Source organism: Choloepus didactylus, chromosome X, assembly GCF_015220235.1.
Source record: "Choloepus didactylus isolate mChoDid1 chromosome X, mChoDid1.pri, whole genome shotgun sequence".
Classification (NCBI taxonomy): domain Eukaryota; kingdom Metazoa; phylum Chordata; class Mammalia; order Pilosa; family Megalonychidae; genus Choloepus; species Choloepus didactylus.
Genome location: NC_051334.1, coordinates 48,229,517 through 48,247,403, shown reverse-complemented (window position 1 = coordinate 48,247,403; position 17,887 = coordinate 48,229,517). Strand labels below are relative to the sequence as shown.

General features: G+C 39.5%; 1 protein-coding gene across 1 annotated transcript in view; it reads right to left on the bottom strand.

Moving 5' to 3' along the window:
- Window positions 1–6,386: 6,386 nt before the first annotated feature.
- The window catches only part of JADE3 (jade family PHD finger 3), an 82,932-nt gene continuing 71,431 nt past the window's right edge, over window positions 6,387–17,887 (bottom strand). Inside the window, exons 6-8 of the mRNA XM_037822191.1 lie at window positions 11,251–11,724; window positions 9,759–9,876; window positions 6,387–7,797 (exon numbers count right to left, since the gene is read on the bottom strand). Coding sequence (XP_037678119.1) covers window positions 6,887–7,797; window positions 9,759–9,876; window positions 11,251–11,724 — 1,503 coding nt within the window. The 3' untranslated portion in view covers window positions 6,387–6,886. The remainder of the gene's footprint in view (window positions 7,798–9,758; window positions 9,877–11,250; window positions 11,725–17,887) is intronic.

Genomic DNA, 17,887 nt, shown 5'->3' with positions numbered 1-17,887 from the left:
TTAGGTTATTTCAATCGAGATGTGACCCAAGTCATTCAAGGTGGGTCTTAATACCCTTACTGGAGTCCTTTATAAGGGATAAAGTTAAGAGACGCTCATAGAGAAATGCCCTAGAGGAGCTCAGAGTGGATCCACAGAAGCTCAGAGAGGAAGCCATTGAAGCCAGAAGCTGAAAGCAATGAAATCCAGGAGAGAAGGACCAGCAGACACTGGCATGTGCTTTCCCATGTGACAAAGGTGTCCTGGATGCTGGCAGCCTATCTTCACAGTCCATGTATCATCCTGTTGATGCCTTGAGTGGGACATTTTCATGGTCAAAGAACTGTAAATTGCAAGTTAATAAATCCCCACTGTAAAAGTCCAACCCATTTCTGATATATTGCTTTTCAGTAGCTTTAGTAAACCAAAACAATAGTTTTGTTCAAATCTTTTATATTCTTACTGATTTTCTGTGAACACTGTTCTATTAATTATAGGAAGGTACTGAAATCTCTGACTATAATTGCAGATTTGTCTATCTCTCTTTGCAGTTCTATAAGTTTTTACTTAACGTATTTTCAAGCTATATTATTAGGTGCATCAACATTTAGAATTGATGCATCTTCTTGTTGAATTTACCTTTTTCCTTATGAAATGACCCTCTTTATCCTTGATAATATTCTTTCCTCTTAAATCTGCCTTGAATGATATTAATATAGCCACTCCAGCTTTCTTTTGATTAGTGTTAGAATGGTATACATCTTTCCATCCCATTACTTTTAATTTATTTTAGTCTTTATATTTAAAGTGGGTTTCTTGTAGGCAGATAGAATTGCATTCTCTAATTCCCCAGCCCTACTCTAGTACGTAGAATTCCTTACCTCTCCAGGTTGCCCACTTCCTTGTAGAAGGCTCTGATAATTAAGAGCACAGTCCCTCATAATGAGCCCCACCTGCCTTCCATCACCCCCCCCACCCCAGATTAATACCCAAGGAATTATGTCCACTTTTGCAGGACAGTTTTTCAGAGAACAGGAACATCCAAACCTATGGCAAGTCCTCAGGCAGTGCCAGATCCAGGCAATGGATCAAGCAGGCCTATGGAGGACTACCCAAGGCTACCTGAGAAGTATCAAAAATTAACTTGGAAAAAGTGTAGAGCACAGGAAAGAGAAAACTAATTTCTACAAAGGATTTTTTCTGATTATTTTCCATTTCAAGAAACCATTTCAACTAAGAGTGAAATTATAGAACCAGCCTCGAGTACTGCAGCCCAATTGGACTTGGTGGAAAGAAGGGATGCTTCCTTGAAAAGGTAAGGAACACTTGCTCCATACCCAGTGTGTTAGTTTCCTATTGTTGCTGTAACAAATTGCCACATACTTAGTGGCTTAAAACACGAATGTATTTTCTTAGAGTCCTGGAGGTGAGAAATCTAAAATCAAAGTGTAGGCAGGGTGGTGTTCTTTTGGAGACTTCAGGGGTAAATACATTTCCTTACCTTTTTCAGCTTCTAGAGGTTACCTGCATTCTTTGGCTAATGGCCCCAGAATAATCTCCCCATCTCAAGATCCTTAACTTAAAAACATCTGCAAAGTCCCTTTTACCATGTAAGGTAACATCTTCACAGGCTCCAGCGATTAGGATGTGGATATATTTGGGGGTTCATTATTCAGCATACCACACCTAGTTACAGGTCAGACTAGCTACAGAAAGGCAAATCCACAAGGTCCTAGAGCTCCTGTGAGGTCTGTCCTGTCCAGATTTGTGTGAATCTTGCTCTTTGGATGTGAGCCTCTAAACTGCTTGCCTTTGTGTCAAATGACTCTAATTCTGATCCAATCATCGGCATCCCAGAAGGCATGAGACAAGTGACACAAAACCCATATGACTAAACCCTAAATCAGATTGCTTCCTTTAGGAAGAAGCTGTGTATAGGAATGTTTAGAGAGAGTGGCCACAGAAGTCAAGCAGAGTGAACAAGTGCATGAACTATAGAGGCATCTTCATAGGTTCTAGTCCTGACCCTGCTATATACTAGCCGTGGGGTCTTGAATAATTGTGTTAACCATTTGGCTTCAGTTTCCACAAGTGTAAAATAGAGTCAATATTATTATCTTCATATGGCTGTCAAGAGAATGAAATATAAGATACTCCATGTAAAAGGCTTAGCAAAGGACCTGGCGCAGAATAAGTACTTAATTAATATTGTTATTATTTGAAGGTGTGACTGGTCCTAAGTAGTTATCTTGACACTGACCTTTAGCCTAGTCTTTGCCTGTGTGGTTCTCAGTCCATGTTTGAGGATTTGGGGACAAGAACACTGGCACAAATTCTGCCTCAAAGATGTGGGCATCACTGTTATTCCTATGAGCAAATATGACAAAAGATTGATGAGTGGCCACAGTACTGCACACAGTCAACAGTGGCCTGTGGCATATAGGAAAAAAATATATATACCTATTGCAAACTATATAATACAGTTTAGTAGTATTTTAACGTTGTTTCATCAACAGTAACAAATGTACTATACCAATACTATGAGTCAATATTGGAGGGGGGTGGTTAGGGGTATGGGAGGATTTGAGTTTCCTTTTTTTTGTCTTTATTTCTTTTCTGGAGTAATGAAAATGTTCTAAAAATTGAAAAAAAATTAATTGTGGTGGTGGATGCACAGCTGTATGATGGTATCATGGGCAACTGATTGCACATTTTGGATCTTTGGATAGTTGTATGGTATGTGAACAATCTCAATAAAAAACAGATTCTCTGTAACAAAAAACAACAACAAACAAACAAACAAACAAACAAACAAACAAAGAAACAAACCAGTGGCCTGTGAACACCATTGTTGTTTTTGTCCCTAGGGCCACCTCTGCTTGCAGAGGTTGTGGGGGCAGAATTAACCAGAGATCCTGTCTTGGGAAGTGGAAAGTTAAGATGAAAAGAGGAAAAGTCTATTACTAGAACACTGGCACATATGCCAGGTTTATAGGAAGCAGAAATAAGTATTTAATGCTTTTTTCCTAAAAAAAACTTCCAAAAGATCTAAAATGGTCTTCTGTTTTGTAGCTGAGGTGACTAACTCAATGAAATTACAATTTGCAAATTGTCAGCAATTCTTATAGTGAAGTTTTTCATCATGTGAGAAATGACTATAAAATAATGGAATCCATTCTCATGTGTGATTTATGGATACAACTTCAGAACATCTTCGCAATACTTAAGAAAGCAATGTTGAACAAAAGGGAAGTTCTGCAAACGGTCCCCAAATTTAGCTAACTTGCTGTAATTAATACAGGTTAACCAGTCCAATTCCATCTTTTCAGATTGTTTACAGCCTGGCATTCAGCTACAGTAAATGAAAGTGAGGATGTGGGATGAGGGGTAGTAGTGAGGGGGAAGGTTAGGAAATTTAAAGCTTGGGTATCCAGGCCTTGAGGCAGGAATGTTCACACCATCTTAAGATAAATAATAGATGCTCTGAGAGTTTATCAAGATGATTAATGTATTTAGGGAACATCAGGTCAAAGAACTCATCAGTGGCTGGACAGAGCAGAGGTCACCAGTCTAGCACTTGAGCTTCTCCCTACCCCCAAGAGTCATTTCAAGGGCAACTGCCCTCACTTCTTCAGATCATGCAATTTGTTCCAATCCATGAGGTAAAGTAAAATAAACTGAATTCACAGAGGCCCATGTTAACAGTGTCAGATTAAGTGTTACAGAGCTCCCTGCACAGGAGTGACAGCCTCATGGTAAGCCTTTATTTATGAACTAAATTAAATGCATCAATTTTTTAATTGATGCACAATAGCTGCTTCCAGTAAAACTTGAAAAGCTAAGTTACAGGTGGAAAAGCCTAATACATTGTAATAAATAAGATATATATTTTTGAAAGTCTTACATGAAAGTATTCAGTGGTAAGTAAGTTTTTACTTCTATCATTTACTTTTCCTTGATTCGTAAGAGTTAGTAAGCATGCTGAGGATTGTAAAGTCCTGGAGGGGAAATCTCCAGGATTGTGGATCCTTTGGTGTATCCTCTGAATTTACAAGTTTCTTCAAGACAAAGACAAAGAAAGGTTCATCTCTCATTGCAAATATATACATTGGTATAAACCCAATAGCTTTTGTTGGCTATCACAGGGTATATTTGTAGCTTCAGTTCCCTAACATTCTACCTAACAATTTCAAAACAGTCACCCATTAACAAAATAAGGGAGAGAGAGAGAGAGAGAAAGAAGAGAGAGAAAAACTGAGAAAAACAACCTCACCTTTTACCTATTTTCCCTACTGATTTACCCAGTGACCTCTGGCAAGTACATTTCTCAAACATAACAAAAATGTTTATTTTGTCCTCAAAGTCTCCCCATGATACTGCATAATCTCTATAACATGAATATACTCATATGACTCCAAAGAGAATGAATACTACAAAGAATATACATTTAAGTGATGCCTGAACTAAGCCTTCTGAACCTTGTGACTTTAGATAGGCTCCACTTCCCTGGTGATACTTTATGATGATTCTGAAGTCTTTATTTTATTATCCTGATGAAATTATGATTTCTGGGTAGAGTCAAAGTCCCCAGAGTGTTTCTAAATATTCAATTTCTCCTTTTCCTCCTTCCTCTTCTCCCCTACTACTGATTTGTTTTGTTTAGTAAGAATTTTTTTTAATATAAAAGGAACATATGTAAGATTTTCTAAAAACTGAAATAAAAAAATCACCACAACTGACAGTAGTTACCAGTTTTCATAATTTAATGAAAAAGTATTGGTAAAAAGGTGACATTTGAAAAAAGACTGAGTTTCTCTTGGAAAACTGAACTATATAAGACAAAATGAAAAAAATTAACAAAGAAGGTTAAGAGGTAATACTTCAAACAACAGCAAAATGTAGCAAATACATTTTGGGCCAATTGAAATTTACACAACTGAAGGCTCCTTCATTTACCTAGGAAAATACTGTAAAAATATCACAACTGTATTTCCCTGATTGAAATTATTTTAGTCAATACTCTCCCAGTGGCATTACATGTGGAATTTGGCTGCAGCACTGTTTCAATGTTTGCTTTTCCTTGTACTCAACTCAGAATTGAAAGGCAGAAAAGGACAAAGACTACTGCCCTGTCCTCTTAACAGAGGGAGTTCACACTAGAGCTCCATTATAATTTCACTGCCATGAAGGTGTTAAATTATTATCTACCCAAGGAGAACTCAAAGAAAAAGCACAGAAACCTAGTGCACAAATAGAGGAAATTCTCATTCTCATTTTGGATGATCCATAGCTTTTTCCTTTCAAACAAAATACAGTAAACCCACAATACATGCTGTGGCATGTTCACACATGTACACAGGCACAAAAGAAACATTTTGAAGATGTAGCCAAAGGAGAGGTGAAAGTCAAAAGTATTGGGGAAACGAGAAAACAAATAGTAAAGGAACCCATTTATTAACAAGGCTACAAGAGCAATAGCAGGAGAGGAAAACTGCTGAGTTTTGCAAACTGACGGAGAGGGGCCCTTGCCCTTACTGACTGGTGCTTACTGCAACTAGGTTGTTTCATCAGTAAGAAACTTAAAAAAATTTAAGATGGCCTCTTTTGCCTGAAGTTCCCAAACCAGAAGAAAGAACATATTAATTTAAGGCTAAGAAGAAAAGAGAGGTAAGAATTATAGTTGGCTTGACATTTTAAAAATTGCAACATTTTTCCTTTTTTTGGGAAGCAGACATGGTCCCCCCACCCGACTGCCTGAATGCAATTATTCTCTTCTCCCCCAAATTAATTAAGGTTGATAGTTTGGGAACCAGGTATAAGCAACTTCTGAAAAAACAGCTCCAGCCTTTTTGTTTGGGAAATCACCTCCGATTCAAGGGTGACACAAAGCTCAATTATATCCATGTGTTAAACACATGCTTTCAATTCTGTTTAACAAAAATTTGCTTCAAAATGAAAGCAGGTAAGAATACTTAACCTCTGTGCATTTCATTTTGTGTTAATTATACCTCAATAAAAACTATATAAACATTAAAACAGGTATACAAAACTTTTCAGCCAAAATTATTTTAGTCAAACTCATTTGAAAACGACAACACAAAAACTCTGACCTGGTACAAAATCCCCAGAGATGGTCTCACTTTAGGAAAGACTCTGGGATCCTTCACAAATGCCTAAACAGAGAGAATCAGAGCATCTTCCTTGGAAGTAGAACAACTTTTGTAAACACTATCCACAAGTTAGCCTTTAAGCTTGTTAGCTGGGTGAAATATTTACAAGTGCGTCCCCAGCAAGCAAGACTAGGAACAGGCACTGGACGTTCCTAAGGATTAAGAGAGTATTGACTCTAAGTTAGTTAAGATACTGTGGAAAAAAAAACCCAGCCTTGCACAGAGCAAAGGAAGAGTTTGATAGCATCTGAGATGTTGGTCTCCTGGTATCTCCCTGAAGAGGGTGTACAGATACCATGAAATTAGCAACTTCCTACAGACAGGAGCTCTGGGAGTCACATGCTGTAGGTTCAAAAGATAAGTAGTTTTAGTGTCTGATTAATCACGCTCCTTTGCAAATCTCATTAAAATTGCAAGGACTCTTAATATATGTGCTCATCAATGTGTTAATATAACCGGAAAACTTCCCCAAAGTACTTATTAAGCAATTACTCTGGGCCTAGCTGTTCCCAAAAGTTTCTGACAAAAAATCCTCCAAACAATTTGCAATTTCTGTAATGTACTTGTGATGACTAGACAGGAAACTTTTGCAAAACCTGCAAGCCAATTTAATGCAAAAAAATTTCATTCTTTTCACTGCAATTCCTCCCAACATACGCTACAATCCTTTTGGTGTATAGGTTTTCCCCAGTATATGGGGCAAAGGCAAAGGTTGGGTTATCTTTAGAAGTTTCTAATCACCTTTGCATTGAACTGTGGGAAAGCATATGAGTCTTGTTTTTACTGTGGCAATCCCGTCTGGAGTCATGGGGAGGATTTTCCCTACCTGAGTTGTCTCTCCTTAGCCTGATTTTCTCCTTATTTCCATCGCTTTCTGCTTCTGAATCACTCGGCTCCAGATCTGGGCAATACCCATCATTTTCCTGATACGGAGCTCTCCCTGCAGAACTCCTGAGAAACTGCTTACCCCAGAACTGCTCCCTGGGGTTAATATTCTTGGCTGGCTTCGCATAGCAATGGAGGTCCTCTGTGGTCCTCACCCATCTGTTGGTGGCCTCCTTAAAGGACCTGCTGAAGTGTTCCATGGTAGATTTTCTAAAGCTGCTCTGACTGGCCAAGTGGGAGCTGAGTACAGGCCCTTGGTCACAGAACATCTCACTTGAGCTGTCTTTTTGGGTGACATCCCCAGACCTACTGCCCTCCAGGCCATTGGATTTGGGAAACTTGGAGTGAGGCTGAATTTTTCCATTCCCAATGGAAGAATGTCCATGCAGGGCAGCCTGAAGGACCAGAGGTTTTCCTAGTGACTGTTCATGATAGAATTCTGGAGATGGAGTTCTCCAAGCAGCACTGGGATCCTTTGCTTCACTCCTAGAATGGCTGAGACTGGCCAGCAAACAGTTATTCTTGATCTCTAGTGGATGCCTCGGGTACGATTTCACTCTCATTTCTAGCGACTCTTGAGGCACCTGCATGCTCCTTTTATTGACAACGGGGGAGCTGCTGTCAGAAGAGAGGGGTCCGTGATGGGGCTCGGTGGAGCTGTTTTTGCAGTCTTCCATGGCTGATCCGGGCATTTTTAACTTTAAGGTAATTCTTGGTGGTGGGTAAAACAGTGAGTTTTCTAGTGCATTTGTCAAAGGAAGTCCTGAGATCAAAAACAAAGATTCATTTTAACAATTGATTTAAATAACAGCTTATGCCCTATGGCAGTGAATTCATATACCTACTCTTCCAAATATTTAACAAGCAGATGTCTTTTATTTGTACTCACATCATGAAATTGGAGGCTGTTGTGAGCTGAACTTGAAGTGGGGCGGGGGGTGCTACAGATGAAAAACTGAACAAATGCCACCGTTTGCTATGCAACTTCCAACCTCCTCCCTTCTGCTCTCCCAATTTGTACAACAATCACAGACTAGTGTGCTGCCTCCTGCAGTCCGATCTCTGCCCCTTCTACTTCTGAAAAGAACATCAATAACAATGCGTTTAGAACAGGGTCTCCATATTTGTGTGTCTGTGCATGTGCATGTGTGGATACTGCACAGCACTTAGGATAAAGCACTTAGCATGTAACTTTACCACAGACATTTCAGACCCCATTCTCCAGTCTCTCCTGGCTTTCCTTAAAGTAAGTCAAATATAAACCCTCATAAATGTAGCACTGTTTTGGAGAGTATGTGTTTTAATCTGGCATTAGTAGGAGTGGCAGTGGGTGGTTTCTGTGTATTTCATCTTCTTAACCTAGAATAATTTCTCATCTATCAATGACCATTCTGGAGGTGTGAGGAAAGGTTTTGTAGTGGTAAGGCCAGCAGAAGAGAATCACAACATTCTTGCTTATGGCCTGCTATGGCTTGGCTTCAGTGCATCAGTGACCCGGGCATGTCGTCCCACAATCATAGTTAGAACAGGTCTTCCCCTCTCTATTAGTTTGAGGACTCTGAAATTCTAAAAGCACTACCAAACAATTCCTTTTGGATTTGAGACCACTGTCCATTACCATCTTACTGTAGCTTCAAAAAAATGAGATAGATAGAGGACAGCTATTAGGAGCCTCAATGGCCAGCATTTGTTCCTCAGAGGTCCCTGCTGAACACCCACAGCACCCATCTCTGCCAGGGGTTGCTACCTGCTAATGCCACAAGCCATAATGAGGCTGGCTCCTACCAATCAGAAGCCTCATGGGTTAGGGGCCAATTCCCTCAACATGCAGAGGTTCCTCCTTGATGTACTTTGGTCCTTATCTTGCCCATTATGCTGCCCTTGTGGCTGAGCAGCCCTGCTGCCTCCTGCTATAACACTCTACTGTGACCTAAAATACTCACAAATACCCCAGAACTTCTAGTGTGTAACTGACACCTTATTTCTGGGTGTTTCCCTTGCTCTGTGGCTAGTCCTTGGTAGGAGCTGGATTCTGTACACCATGTCCAGTGACCAACCACCGTGTTAAATGAGGCTCAGGAAGGTTATAAGAGTCACCAAATATTACGGACATTATTCCAGCCAAACTCCCCATGCTTAGGGCACTATAATTCTGCTCACCTCTCTCACTAAGTGGGCAGCCTATCCTTTTGGTAGGGATTCTGTCTTCCTGACTGTTATCTTCTAGGTCAGTTCTTGGTCCATAGTAGGTGCTCAACAAGTATTAGTGAATGAAAAAATGAAAAGACAGGAATCTCAATTGCCTAACTTCTGACTAAGGATTTGTTTTAGGAGACTATTGTTAAGATGAGTAACCCTGGAATTAAACATTTTCTGGAGACTAGGATTAGATTCCATCCTATCAATTTCTAAATGAATTCAATTATTAATGCTACAAGGAAAGAATAATTTTATGACTCAACTAATAGCCCCTGATATATGTCTGGGACCTAGATTATCTGCCCTAGATCTCCACCTGCCCTAAATCTCCACCATGGGATTTCTTACCTCATAAATTGACAGTGAAATGGGTCATGTTATATCAGGGTTGGACCAGAGTAAATAAGATATTTGACAGGAATTTATTAATATCTTCAAGTGAAACATAAAATTTAAATTGTTAAAATAGGATGCAATCAAAGTCTATGTATGCATTTATTAGAATACCTTTAATATACAGGTTACCTGCAGCAATTTCCTGGTTAACAAGCTGGACTTGCAAACTGAGTATCTCTTCATGTATTTTGCTGTGTGATAGTTTCAGCTTCTCTTGCCTGCTTATCATGTAGCACAGGTTGCAGACCTGAAAGCCAACAGCCAGCAAACAGAAATTTTTGTCATTGTTAAAGAAATCTGACAACCAAAATTCTTTAGCTAAAATTAAGACAGGGTAGGGGTGGTGAGAAGAGAAGACAGAATCCAAGAGCTGCATGAGACCCACAGGAATTCATGTAGCATGGTCAGTTGTGGGATCTTGGTTTCCATATAAATCAGCAGCACAAGCAAAATGCTTCAAAACCGCCTCCTAAGACTTACTGTCTTTGCAAAAATACATGGGCTCAGTATTTTATTTGCGCAGCCAGGCTAGGAAGACTAAAGGATGGTTTAACATTTCAGCCTTCCTTTTATATCCCTGAGTACAAAGGATGGTACTACTAGATCGAACACAATTTTCTAATGATGCTGGACCAGCAGGATAAAGGTCTGCTGGAAAGACTGGCAGTGGCTTTTTCGGCTCACTTTCAAAAGCTCAGACACGTTTCTATAGCCACAATTCATACTTCTCACTGGACAAGTTACTCAACCTTTCTGTGCCTCATGTAAATAGGGACAACAATAGTACTTTTTTTTTTTACAGGTATGTTAGGATTAAATGGGTTAATATTTATAAAATGCTTAAAACAGTGTTGGTACACAGTAAGTGTGTTAAATTTTAAAAAGTAAACCCAATCTATTAGTTCCCTTTCATATTCTGGCAGCAGAGAAAAAAATTGAGCCATTTCTATAATTAGAATTGCTTATACAATTCTCTATAGTAAACACAGTGTCTGACTTATCTTTGAACCCCTGCAGCACCTTATTTAGCACATACCTGATAAAAATGTGGTGAGTTGTAAACAGTGGCTCTCAATTAGGGGCAATTTTGACCCCCAGGGATATTTGGCAACATCTGGAGATACTTTTGGTGTCATTAACTGGGGATTAGTGAGGGTGGGTATGAGGATACAACTGACATCTAACGAGTGGAGGCCAGGGATGCTGCTACACATCTTACAATGCATAGGTGAACCCCCACAACAAACTATCCAGCCTAAAATGTCACTAATGCCAAGGCTGAGAAACCCTGATCCAGTGCTTTCCTAGCAAAATTTATTCTTCAGCCTGAAGCCTTGTAAGTGTGTCAGTAAAATATAGCTGAGTCAACTTAGGCTCAACAGTCAATAAAGCAAATCAAATGAGAATTTAAAGTTCATAGATCATGTAAGTGAGGTCTCACCAATCCCCTGAATGTCAAAATCTAAACAGAAACCAACGTGTGGGGTCACAATGAAATCAATCAGAAGATAAAACAAGGACACAGAAGCCCATAATATAATGAGTTGACCTTTTAACTGGAATTGGGCCTCCGTCTCTATGTCAGACTGAGACCTATGCTAGTCATTGCTGTTCACCTTACCCTCTCCAGGTCCTGCGGCAGGTGCATAAACATCCTCATACGGGTGTGAATGCTTTCCTCTTTTGGTTGTACCAGGCCATTTTCTTCATCTTCTTTTGGAGGAAATAATGGTTTACTGAAATTACTTTTCCGCTTCAATTTCCAGTAGTTGTAGATAAAATCCACGGCCAGTGTGGGCAGCCCCAGCTCTGTGGCCACATCTTCCATACTGACCAAGGAATAGAATTCCTCTTCCAGCTCCTGAAGCTTCTGTGCCCGCAGGCTGGTCTTTTCCCCTTTGCCCTGGCTTGGCTCTGCAGCCCTATGTGAGGGGTAGTTGGTCTCCGCCAGGGGCTTCTGCTTGTTTTGGCTGTGCTTGAGGCAGAATGACTTGAACTTCACTTCATCCCCCTCATCCAGGATAGTCTTCATCTCTAGGCTATGCTCAAAGGCACAGGTGACACAGAAGGCAGTGATGCAGCTTTTTATGGAGCACTGATGAAGAAAATATGGATCGAGACAGCAGGACTGGGGGAAAGAGGGAACCCTATGTCCCGGGGTTTAAATTGAGAGCCCATAGAAAGTGAAGCAAAGGACAGACAGGGATAACATTGGTCCTAAATTGACCATGACAACCACTTTATAATTAACCCAGGAAACTAGCTCTCACAGAAAAGAGCAAAAACAGAGGCATAAAAACAAAAACAAAAACAAAAAACCTATCAGACTTCCCTCTGAAGGTTTCAGCAAAAGTGTTAAGTTTTTCTGAGGAGGCTTCCTTGACTCTCATAAACAGTTATGTGGTCCCTTCTCTGTGTCCCTCACATTGCCTTATACATGCTTCTGTAACGGTACTTTTCACATTGTATCTATAGTATAATAATAGTCAAATACTTGGTCTCAGCTCTTAAAGACAGAAGCGTTGTCATTCATCTTTGCATCACCTATTGAACAAGGAGGTGCTCAAAAAATGCTTTTGAGCAAATAAAAGAAAAAAACAAAACCTACATTATTACCAGAACATCCACTGGTTCTAAACCAGTCAGAGTAACTCCAATATCTAAGTAACCTAATTTCTTGAAACTGTTCTCATAGAGCTGCGCTGTCCAACACAGTAGCCACTAACTACAAGTGGCTATTTAAATTTAAAGTTATTAAAATTACATTAAATCAAAACAAACTTTCCTCAGTTACACTAGCCACATTTCAGCCACACTGGACAGCACAGATAAAACATTCCCATCATTGTGTAAAGTTCTATTGCACAGTATGGGTACAGACAATCTGAAATTAATGTTATAATATTCTTCATTCATAGATTTAACATATTTATTAAGCATTATTATATACCATCCACTGAGGATTGATAGCAAGGCAGAGCAGGAAAAACCTGGTCCAAGACGGCTCTACTCCTGTGCTTCACAATTAGCCTTAGTTGCCATTTGTTACAGTTAAAACGTTATACCTTTCCTTCCAAAGATTTAAAAATGCATAGGTGTGTTTATACCTTTATGCAGAGGAAGGGCAGGGAGAATTTGTTTCTAAGCAAACAGTGGGAATTCTCATGGTCTTTAACCAAGGCAATTCTTAACTTTTTAGAAGCCTGCATATGGAGGGGCAGATTGCTCAGTTACCTATATGATGTAGTTGCTTTTTTAATGTGCATGTGTCTTGATCTCTTTTATTAAAGCATTATTTATTTTATTTATTTTTCTTTTTTTATTTATTATTTATTTTTTCATTTTTATTTAGATTGTTCAGATACCATACAATTATCCAAAGATCCAAAGTGTACAATCACTTGCCCCTGGGTACACTCATACAGCTGTGCATCCATCACACTTAATTTTTGTTCAATTTTTAGGAACTTTTCATTACTCCAGACAAGAAATAAAGTGAAAGATGAAAAAAGAAAAAAGAAAAAGGAAACTCTAATCCTCCCCTATCCCTAACAAACCCCCCTCAATTGTTGACTTGTAGTATTGATATAGTACATTTGTTACTGTTTATGAAAAAATGTTGAAATACTAGTAACTGTAGTATATAGTTTGTAATAGGTATATAGTTCTTCCCCATATGCCCCTCTATTATTAACTTCTAATTGTATTGTCATACATTTGTTCTGGTTCATGGAAGTGATTTCTAGTATTTGTACAGTTGATCATGGACATTGCCCACCATAGGATTCAGTTTTATACATTTCCATCTTTTGACCTCCAACTTTCCTTCTTGTGAAATATATGACTCTGAGCTTCCCCTTTCCACCACATTCACGCGCCATTCGGCACTGTTAGTTATTCTCACATCTTGCTACCGACACCTCTGCTCATTTCCAAACATTTAAGTTCATCCTAATTGAACATTCTGCTGATACTAAGCAACCACTCCCCATTCTTAAGCCTTGTCCTGTATCTTGGTACCTTATATTTCATGTCTATGAGTTTACATATTATAATTAGTTCCTATCAGTGAGACCCTGCAATAATTGTCCTAATGTGTCTGGCTTATTTCACTCAGTATATTGCCCTCGAGGTTTTGTCATCAACCCATTTTTTTTTAATATGGTTTTGTTCACTCACCATACATTCCATCCCAAGTAAATAATCGATGGTTTTCTGCATGGTCATACATTTATGTGTTCACCACCTTCACCATTATCTATATGAGAGCATCTACATTTCTTCCACAAGGCAGGAGGGAGAGTCAAAGAAGGTAGAGAGGAAAAAGAAAGAGGAAAAAAAAAGACAGCTAGGAAGCAGCAAAAGGAAAAATAACCTTAAATCAAAGTAGAATAAAGAATCAATACCACCAATGTCAAGTGTGTAACATGCCTCCCCTATCCCCCCCTTATCTCCATTCACCTTGGTATATCACCTTTGTTACATTAAAGGAAGCATAATACAATGATTCTATTAGTTACAGTCTCTAGTTCATAATGATTGCATCCCTCCCACAATGCCTCCCCATTTTTAATACCTTGCAAGGTTGACATTTGCTTGTTCTCCCTTGTAAAAGAACATACTTGTACATTTTATCACAATTGTTGAATAGTCTAGATTTCACTAAGTTATACAGTCCCAGTCGTTATCTTTCCTCCTTTCTTGTGGTGTCTCACATGCTCCCCACCTTCCTCTCTCAACCGTATTCATAGTTACCTTTGTTCAGTGTACTTACATTGTTGTGTTACTGTCTCCCCAAATTGTGTTCCAAACCACGCACTCCTGTCTACTATCACCCTGTAGTGCTCCCTTTAGTATTTCCTGTAGGACAGGTGTCTTGTTCACAAAGTCTCTCATTGTCTGTTTGTCAGAAAATATTTTGAGCTCTCCCTCATATTTGAAGGACAGCTTTGTTGGATACAGGATTCTTGGTTGGCGGTTTTTCTCTTTCAGTATCTTAAATATATCACACCACTTCCTTCTTGCCTCCATGGTTTCTGCTGAGAGATCCGCACATAGTCTTATTAAGCTTCCTTTGTATGTAATGGATCGCTTTTCTCTTGCTGCTTTCAGGATTCTCTCTTTGTCTTTGACATTTGATAATTTGATTATTAAGTGTCTTGGCGTAGGCCTATTCATATCTCTTCTGTTTGGACTACGCTGCGCTTCTTGGATCTGTAATTTTATGTCTTTCATAAGAGATGGGAAATTTTCATTACTTATTTCCTCTATTATTGCTTCTGCCCCCTTTCTCTTCTCTTCTTCTGGGACACCAATGATACGTACATTATTGTACTTTGTTTCATCCTTGAGTTTCGGAGATGTTGCTCATATTTTTTCATTCTTTTCTGCATCTGCTCCTTAGTGTGTAGGCTTTCAGGTGTTTTGTTCTCCAGTTCCTGAGTGTTTTCTTCTGCCTCTTGAGATCTGCTGTTGTATGTTTCCATTGTGTCTTTCATCTCTTGTATTGTGCCTTTCATTTTCATAGATTCTACTAGTTGTTTTTTTTGAACTTTTGATTTCTGCTGTATACACGCCCAGTGCTTCCTTTACAGCCTCTATCTCTTTTGCAATATCTTCTCTAAACTTTTTGAATTGATTTAGCATTAGTTGCTTAAATTCCTGTATCTCAGTTGAAGTGTATGTTTGTTCCTTTGACTGGGCCATAACTTTGTTTTTCTTAGTGTAGGTTGTAATTTTCTGTTGTCTAGGCATGGTTTCCTTGGTTATCCACATCAGGCTTTCCCAGACCAGAACAGGCTCAGGTCCCTGAGGGAAGAAATATTCAGTATCTGGTTTCCCTGCGGGTGTGTCTTAGAAAATTGGTCCACCCTTTGATGCCTGGGGTCATTGTGCTTTTCTGCTCAGCAGGTGATGCCTGTTAGCCTATAATTCTTGACTGGTGTGAGGAGGTATGGCCGTGTTCCCCCAGGCTCTGGGGTCTGGTTCTGAATGGAAAGGGCCCCACCCCTTTCCTCCTAGAGAAGACAGAGCCCCCAGGTGGAGGTCATTAGCATTTCAATGGTCTCTCTCTCTGCTTGTGTTGTCTCCACCCTTCTCCGCTTCACAGCCCTGGAAACTGAAAATGACTGGTGCTTTCTCCACTGACCCGAAAAAGAAACAGGTAGTCCCCTTCAGACCCAGTCCAAGGTGACCCTCCGGCTCTCCCAGGTCAGTCGTCACCCAAAGCCTCTGTCTGTTTTTTGGGGATGCGTACCTGTAGTGAGCAGTTCACACTCGCTACTTAAAACCCCAGTTGGAGCTCAGCTGAGCTATATTTGCTTGCTGGGAGAGAGCTTCTCTCTGGCACCACGAGGCTTTGAAGCTTGGGCTATGGGGGAGGGGGTCTCCCGACTTGGATCCGCAGGTTTTACTTACAGATTTTATGCTGTGTTCTCGGGCATTCCTCCCAATTCAGGTTGGTGTATGATGAGTGGATGGTCTCGTATGTACCCCCGCAGTTATTCTGGATTATTTACTAGTTGTTTTGATTTTTTGTAGTTGTTCCAGGGGGACTACTTAGCTTCCACGCCTCTCTATGCCACCATCTTGCCCCTCCCTCTAAAGCATTATTAAAGCATTATTCTTCTAACTAAAAACAATGAAACTACCTCTTCAGTGTGAAACTTAAAATTTTTTTTATATTAGAGCAGTTGTAGGTTTACAGAAACATCATGCAGAAAGCAGAGCTCACATATACCCCTTCCCACACAGTTTTCCGTATTAACATTTTGTTTTACTGTGGTATCTTTGTTACAATTAATGAAATTATATTAGTATAATATTGCTATTAACTTTAACCCACCATACTGCTGAACTCATTTATTAGTTTTAAGAGCTTTGTTGAGGATTTTTCAGGATTTTCTGTATACAGGATCATGTCATCTGCAAATAGGGAAAATTTTACTCCTTCCTTTCCAATTTGGATGCCTTTTATTTCTTTGTCTTGCCTAACTGCTCTGGCAGGAACTTCCAGTATAATGCTGAGTAACAGTGGTGACAGTGGGCATCCCTGTCTTGTATCTGATCTTACAGGAAAAGCTTTCAGACTTTCACCATTAAGCAGGATGTTAGCTGTGGGCTTTTCAGACATGCCCTTTATCATGCTGAGGAAGTTTTATTCTATTCCTAGTGTTCTAAGTGTTTTTATCAGGAGGGGCTCTGAATTTTGTCAAATGCCTTTTCTGCATCAATTGAAATTATCATGTGTTTTTTTCCCTTTGTTCTATTGATGTGCTGTATTATATTAATTGCTTTTTTTTATGTTGAACCACCCTTGTACACCAAGTATAAATCCCACTTGATGATGGTGTATAATTCTTTCAATGTGAAGTTAGATTTGTTAGTATATTGTTGAGGATTTTTACATATATATTCATGAGGAATCTTGGCCTGTAATTTTCTTCTGTTGTTGTATCTTTATCTGGCTTTGGTATTAGGATGATGCTAGCCTTATAGAATGAATTGGAAAGTGTTACTCCTCTTTAAGATGAACATTTTTTCATGTGTTTTTTAGTCATTTGTATTTCATCTTCAGAAAAATGTCTTTTCATATCTTTTGCTCATTTTATAAATGGGCTGTTTGTACTATCGTCGTTGAGTTGTAGCATTTCTTTATATATGCTGGATATCAGTCTCTTATCAGATATATGCTGTTCTAGTTTGCTAATGCTGCTGGAATGCAAAACACCAGAGATGGTTTGGCTTTTTTAAAAGGGGGGCTATTTGGTTACACAGTTACAGTCTTAAGGCCATAAAGTGTCCAAGGTAACACATCAACAATCGGGTACCTTCACTGGAGGATGGCCAGTGGTGTCCAGAAAACCTTTGTTAGCTGGGAAGGCATGTGGCTAGTGCCTGCTCAAAGTTCTGGTTTCAAAATGGCTTTCTCCCAGATGTTCCTCTCTAGGCTGCAGTTCCTCAAAAATGTCACTCTTAGTTGCACTTGAAGTATTTGTCCTCTCAGCTTCTCTGGAGCAAGAGTCTGCTTTCAACAGCCATCTTCAAACTGTCTCTCATCTGCAGCTCCTGTGCTTTCTTCAAAGTGTCCCTCTTGGCTGTAGCTTCTCTTCAAAATGTCACTCACAGCTGTACAGAGTTCCTTCTGCTTGTCAGCTCATTTATATGGCTCCACTGATCAAAGCCCACCCTGAATGGGTGGGGCTATGCCTCCATGGAAATTATCTCATCAGAGTTATCACCTATAGTTGTGTGGAGAG